The 7,262-nt window shown below is 30.4% G+C and overlaps 1 protein-coding gene across 1 annotated transcript; it reads right to left on the reverse strand.

Moving 5' to 3' along the window:
* Window positions 1-3,985: 3,985 nt before the first annotated feature.
* On the reverse strand, window positions 3,986-6,675 carry LOC130818027 (protein ANTAGONIST OF LIKE HETEROCHROMATIN PROTEIN 1-like). Its single transcript, XM_057684050.1, has 2 exons — window positions 6,285-6,675; window positions 3,986-5,835 (listed from the first exon to the last, which is right to left on the reverse strand). Exon 2 carries the CDS (start codon window positions 5,812-5,814, stop codon window positions 4,348-4,350), a length of 1,467 nt encoding a protein of 488 aa, XP_057540033.1. The 5' UTR covers window positions 5,815-5,835; window positions 6,285-6,675; the 3' UTR covers window positions 3,986-4,347.
* Between the last annotated feature and the right edge of the window lie 587 nt (window positions 6,676-7,262).

The following is a 7,262-nucleotide window of genomic DNA, read 5'->3' on the forward strand; positions in this document are numbered from 1 at the left end:
TATATATAATATTTTTGTGACGTTGTAAATAAACTTTAGATTTATATATAATATTTTGAGTTTTTTCATTTTAATATTTTTGTTTTATGTGTTTATATTTTTATTTTATAATTATAAATAATATAAAATATATATAACTAATATATATAATAATATTCATTTTAACAATAATAATAATATTTATAACAATAATAATAATAATAATAATAATAATAATAATAATAATAATAATAATAATAATAATAATAATAAATTCCAGCACGCAAAGGTAATTAATGCCAGCGACGGCCTAGCGACGGACACGTGGTCGCTAAGCTGTAAAGTCAAACAGATTAGTCTTATCAATGCAGGCAGCAGTGGCGACGGCCCGGTTGGTCGCCAGTTGGTCGCCCATGTCAGAGCTCCATTGGCGACATCTTGTTTCCTCGCCCTTTCGTCGCTAGCTTATTACATTTTGGGCGATGGAAATATTCGTCGCTCTCTTGTCGCCTTGGAAACCGGCGAGGAAAGGGCGTCCACCTTGGGATTAGCGACGAAGTGAATAGCGACCACCGTATAAGCCGTCGCCCGCTCGTCGCCAACCCTACTTTTTGACCATTTAGCTATGAAATGGCGACGAAAACGTCTGTCGCCAATTTGTTAGTTTTTTGTAGTGAGGTTAGTTGGGATGTTGGAGAATAATCATAGTCATAATCATTAACAGAATAATTCCACATAAAATTAGGGTATGAGGGAAAGATCGTATACAAATATTCATACCCACTTCAAAAAAATTGCAAAGAAGAGGCCTAATCATAATTAAACCCCAAATAAACAGAATGAAAACCAATTAATATTGGAGGATGTTATAATTAAATATATGATTGGCTGTTTGCTTTCATAGATCATGAAAATGGAATCTTCTTGTAGAATAAAATTAATACTTTTTACTTGCAATATTTAAATTTTACACGAGTCATTAATCACATTTAATACTCCCTCTAAATCATTTTAATTGTTCCATTTACTCAGACACGGTTATTAAGGGTGGTGTGGGGTCCATTAAAAGGGTGTTAGTTGGGTAAGTAGTGAAGGGTAAATAGTAAAGGGTTATTTAATTAATTAGTTTGGGTAAGTAGGGTATATGAAGGTATATTCGTAATTACGTGTGTGAACTAAGGGTATTTAGGTAAAAAGAAGATTAACTAAAATAGAAATGTGACAATTGATATGGTTTTGCCAAATAAGGAAATGTGACAACTAAATTGGTTCGGAAGGGAGTATGTGATTAGATTTTATTCTATAAATTGAGAGATAGTCACGTAGTTATGTAAGATCTTGTTTAATTCATCTCAATATAAAAATTATTAATATTAATTTTTATAATTTTTTATTATATATAATTTGAGATATTAATGATTAAATTAGCGCATTCAATTTCGTAAAAAAGCAAACGTTCTAAATAATATGGAACGAAAGAAGTATATAATAAAAAACTTAATTTGCCTAATATAGAAAAATTAAATGGAGAAATAAGTGGTCAAAGCGTGTTATTTTTATTCAAGATTTTGAGGTGGTATTGAGATTGATGTTGCACTACCCTTTGATCTTTGCATCACAACACAAGCAACCTTTCTCGTCAATCTGCATTGTCGGTGTTTTTTAAAATAAAAATAAAAATTACTGGTACTCCTACCATTTATTTTTTTATAATTCTACTATGTTTATTTGTTGCTACTTGCAAATCACTAATTTAACTTATTTTAGAAAAATATTAGCATTAATAAGTCTATTTTTTTCCCATCCTCTATAAATAGACGATGGATTTTATTTGGACCATTAAATCGGTTTCGATTGGGTCAAAATTAGATTTTGCGCTCACATTGATTTTTGCATCACTATATCCATTTTGATGGATTATAAATAATACTTCAATTCAGATCACAAAGTAAATATCATTTATACAAAATAAACCGTAATTAAAATGACTATTTTTTATGAACCATTTGATTATTGTATTGAATAGTAAAACAAATTCATGGTGGAAAAATCATGAAATGTACCATAGATTCTCATGGTGATGAAATTTAATCATATAATATTTTTTTATAAATTTTTGCATTACTATCTAATACCATATCTTTAAATGATATTGTGTTACACTGAATATAATGAAGAAAATAAAATGTTTGAAGTAAAAAGCATGAGTAAATAAACTTAAAATTTCTTAAAATTTTTATGAAATTACATTAGGCATTTATTGCTATTTATTTATTTCTACCATTTAATATTATAATCAAATAGGCTTATTAGACTATTAGACATAAAATATAAAAATTGAAATGTATGTCTAAGAAATTAAGATATAAAAAGTAAAATAATTTCAAGAAAGTGGATTGGTTTTCATATGAAAAAGAAGGCAAACTTTTGACTTATGATGGTTTAAAAAAGAAAAAGAGAGAGGATGAAGATTAGATTCTTAAAGACCACATAAATTATCAATAGCTTTGACTACACTCCTTGCCAACTTATGCACGTCTTTGAAAATAAGCATTATATAATTGTGAATTCCATTTCAAAATAAATAAAAAGTGGTACCAACATCTATATCTCACGATTTAATATTAATATTTTCTCTGTTTCATTATATTTGTTATATTTGACTTTTTATGCAATCTAATGTGTTATTTTGTTCATTTTATATGTTGACTTATGCACTTCTAAAAATTATAAAAAGTTACTATTATGAAAGTATACGATTAGACAATTCGAACAAGATCTCATTTGACTATATTTTTACTTACATATTAACCACAATATACAAAATAAGCTTGAACGATGAATAGTGCTCAAAACGAAATGTAGCAAGTATTTTAGAACGGGAAAGTATGATTTTGTAATTAAATTTGGTTTTTATCTAATTTTAAAAAGGATTTTCAAATATATAAAAATTAATGCGAACATAAAATATGATTTTAAACCGATAAATATTGATGATTAAATTAATAATTCTTGTTTGATGCTATGATTATTGATATACGAAGTCAATAAATAGTAGAACAATATTCAATGTTAATTGTCAATTGTTGTTCATTTCAAAAGTAAATAAAATTGTCAATTGTTGTTGGGCTAAAAAAAAGCATGATTGTTGTACCATTTCTTGCGTGTTTTATCATCATCCTTATTTTTATAATTCTATTATTAAATTTATTTTATTATAATTGGTGATATGATCTGCTAATCAACATCTAGAATATATGAATCTCTTACACATTTTTAGTTTATGGTCTTAATATATTTTATTTGCCACCACTATACACCATCTAAGTGAATCTTTTCTTAATTTCAAATTGTTTCAAATTTTTAATATATAACAATTTAAAAATACAAAATATTTTCATACTCCTCACTGAATTTGGTTTTAATTTTTTGATTTAATAAATAACTAATCATTAATGGTTTAATAAAGGAAACTTTTTGACAATAATAATTCAATTTTTCATCAATACGATGCGACTAATTCTTCCTTTGTATTATTTTATTTAATTTAACATTGGTCTTAAATTTGCTATTAACATACCTTTTTATTTTCTAATGGTTAAACTTTCAACCTTAGTTTATAATTATTATCAACATACCCTTTAGGATGCTGACAGTAAACTAAGACAAATATTGTATTATTAAAAGATAACTAAATGTGAAATTATTCACAATGATCGGTAAAATAATTTAAGCGAATTTTCATGTTTTGAGAAACCTTGTATCCTAAACCAAACCAAACGTGTATCGATCATCGAAAAAGTTTACATCCTAAACCAAACTATAAGTGCATCGGTCGTCAAACAATAATTCTTTTCGCTAGATTATTCGTCATTTGCCAGTAACTTTTAGCTTGTATATCGACTATTCGACCTCTCAAATTGAAATTCCTGGCTTCACCCCAATGGTAGTCAAACCATACAATATAAATTGAATGTGAATTGGAGTTTAGATTGAAGAATTAATATGATCACATAAACAATTCAGTTATATAAAAGAATTGTAACCATTAGAAGTCACTCTTTGATTAACTTCATCTATATCTTGCTCAGCAATCAGCATCATTCTAAGTATAAACCAATTACATACCTATGAGCTATGTATAGAATACAACATATTAAAAACCCTATGCATCCTAAAAATCAGCTATCTTGTAAAAGATTGAGGATATTGACCTTCTAATTATTTTCATCATCAACCCAATATTCCGCTCGAAAACAGGGTTCGGGTGAGGAGAGATGACAGACAAACCATACCCGTACCCTTTTGGAAATAGCAGAAACTGAAAAATGAACCTACAACAAAAAAAAAAGTTTTGTGACTTTGTCATCACAGAAAACCAGTTCCTGCTAGACCATGATGCAAGAGATTATGTGCAATGGAATCTCGAGCTTTCATCGAGCTTATCGACTGCAAGGGATTCTCCGAAACCATTTCATCATCGAAAAGCTCGAAATTGGAGTCGGGTTCCATCCCTTCCCCTCTCATTTCACATAAATTATGCAACACACAACAAGCACCAAGAACAACAGGCAGTTCTTGAAGTTTGACCTCAGTTCGTTTCTGCAAGCAACGCCATCGACCTTTTAACCTAGCGAACGCATCCTTACTAACCGATTGAATCTCGCCAATCTTTTCGTTAAAAGCATGTTGAGTCCAAGTTAGATTGTGTTGATTATAAGGAACAAGTGTCCAATCCATTAAAGGGTAACTTGAACCACCAACTATCCAAACACCTTTCAAAAGGCCTTGTGTACCTCTCTGATACAACGCGGATTTCTCCAATACTTTGTCGTCAGGCATTGAACCAGGCCATCCGATGCACACATCGTTAAAAACCCCTTTCGGATCAACCACACCTTGAACTGTAATCGAGTATGAAGTCTTCTGGTTACGCTCAGTGTGTCGCTTATTGAAATAAGCCGCCACACTAATCTTAGGCGCGATAATTGGAATGTGTGTTGTATACATAGCACCAACGATATTCGGGATCCCTGATATCGACTCAAATTCTTCCTTAATCCGTCTTGATGATTCCTCGTCTGGCCATTGTAGATACTTAGGCATCAAAACCGACCTAATCGCAGCACAAACATCAAGAACAATCTTATGACATGTAGAGATTCCTAAACCAAATTGCTTGGATACAAGCCTAAGGGGATCACCAGTTGCTAACCTATATATACACACTGCAACTCTTTGATCCACTGGAATTGCAGCTCGTAACATCGTATCCTCTTTCGCAACTGCCGATTTCAATTCATCACATATTAGTTCAAATGTTGCTTTCCCCATTCTAAACCATTTCTTAAATTCCGTCTCTGGAAAATCAGGACTATTGCATTCATCCCACCATGCCTTAGACCTATCTTTCACCCATAATCTTCTCTGATGGCTCACAGATGAGCCACTACATTGCTTATCAACAGCACTAGCACCTACAACAGCCGAATTGGCCACCGCCCTTGATCTTTTTCGTCTTATTGTATTAGTTTCTTCTAAACCCACATAGTGATTTTGCATATTTGAGTAATAATCTAACATAGCTTGTGTTTTTTTCTTATGATTGGTTTCAAATTTTGATTTTTCTTGATGGGAAAATTCATCCCATTCTTGTTTTTCCTGTTTTTCTTGCTCTTCTAAGAGTAAAAATGATGTGATCATCATCTCTTTTGAACCCTTGTTGTTGGGTTGTTGTTTTTGTTCAACATTATCATTTTCAGAAACCCCATTTCCATTTTTTCTCCTCCTTTTTCTTCCTCCATTATTGCTCTGATTATTACCACCATCATTCATTTCAATTAGCAGGATTTTTGTCTGAAATTATATACACAAGAATAAATCAATTAAAAACTAAGAAGAAAATAAACCAAAAAAACAAAGGAAGTGAGTATATACTTTAAATACCCTCAAGTACCAGATTCATTTGGGCTAGAACTAGTATGGACGTAACACAGACCCTCCCTCCCATACAGGCTTTAAATATTCGATTCGAGTCCACAACCTATAGTCATGTTAGGCTCTAATACCACGTCAAAGAAACAACTCAACGAAAGAGCTTAAATCAATGCTATATGCTCTAACAATCCCTAGGACAACAAAAAATCAATTTTTTTCCTATATCACAATTAAATTGATCATCAAATGTATTTCTAACAACAAATTCAAACAAAACCCAGAAAAATCAACATAAAATTGAAACAAAAACACAATTTAAAGCATAAAATTGGGAAAATTAAATGAATCACTAGAAAGAAAATGCTTACCAAAAAACAAACAAACACCTGAAACCTTGCAAAATCTAAGAATTACCCAGATACAGATACAAACTGAGCTCAATTGAAGTGAAAGTGAAATCAAATTGATAAAAAGAATGAATTTTTATTTTTATTGTAAAAAGGAAAAGATAGAATGAAAAGGGAGATAGCTAGAGAGAGAAAATTGAAGGGGAGAAATGGAGGAGGTTATATACTATATAGTGATATGTAAGATGAAATGGTGTGAAAGATGTGTGTTAAATGTGAACACATAAAGGGGATTAGAGTTGAAAGGTTTGACAAGATAGGAAATGTGTTCTGGAGTTGGCTGGATCATCCCATTTTCAAAGGAGAGAGAAACAAGCAAGGTGTGAACATAAGAGGATTTGTTATTATGTGATGTGAATTCTGATGTTGGATTGCTTCTAGACGGTGACTTTTTTAAACAAACTAATTACTTGTTTTGGAATAATTATTTTATTTCAAATTATAGATTTTAATTATAAAATCATAAATGAAAAATTTGAGAATGATAAAATTTAGTTTGTCATTTTCAAATTCTCAACTTTAACTACTTAAAAAACAATGGTGGAAATTGATTCAAATTCAAATTTGAAAATTTTTAATTTGCCAAACAATAAATTTTAGTCAATTCCAAATTTTCAAATAAAATCATCGTTCCCAAACATATCATAGAAATGATCACCTAGTGAGACCATATTAAAATAAAGAAAAGGGGTAATTAATGAAGAGAGAGAATAAAATATATGGACGAGATTAGGTGAAAGTAGTAGGCCATTATCCAAAAATAGAATTTGATGCAAATTAAGTGGGACGAATCAAAATGAAAAATGCTTCAAATTCGATGGAATGGAAAGAGTATATGTTAATAATTGTATTAGTTGAACTAACCAATTCATATGACATCTCATGGTGACACCATCGCACACAAGAATTTGGAGAAGGTCTTAATAAATAAAGGTTATT

This window comes from Amaranthus tricolor, chromosome 7 (genome assembly GCF_026212465.1).
Source record: "Amaranthus tricolor cultivar Red isolate AtriRed21 chromosome 7, ASM2621246v1, whole genome shotgun sequence".
In the NCBI taxonomy this organism is placed as follows: Eukaryota; Viridiplantae; Streptophyta; class Magnoliopsida; order Caryophyllales; family Amaranthaceae; genus Amaranthus; species Amaranthus tricolor.

What these genes read in the sequence shown, in the direction of transcription:
- LOC130818027 (XM_057684050.1), bottom strand. Translation starts at nt 5,814, where the DNA reads ATGAATGATGGTGGTAATAATCAGAGCAATAATGGAGGAAGAAAAAGG.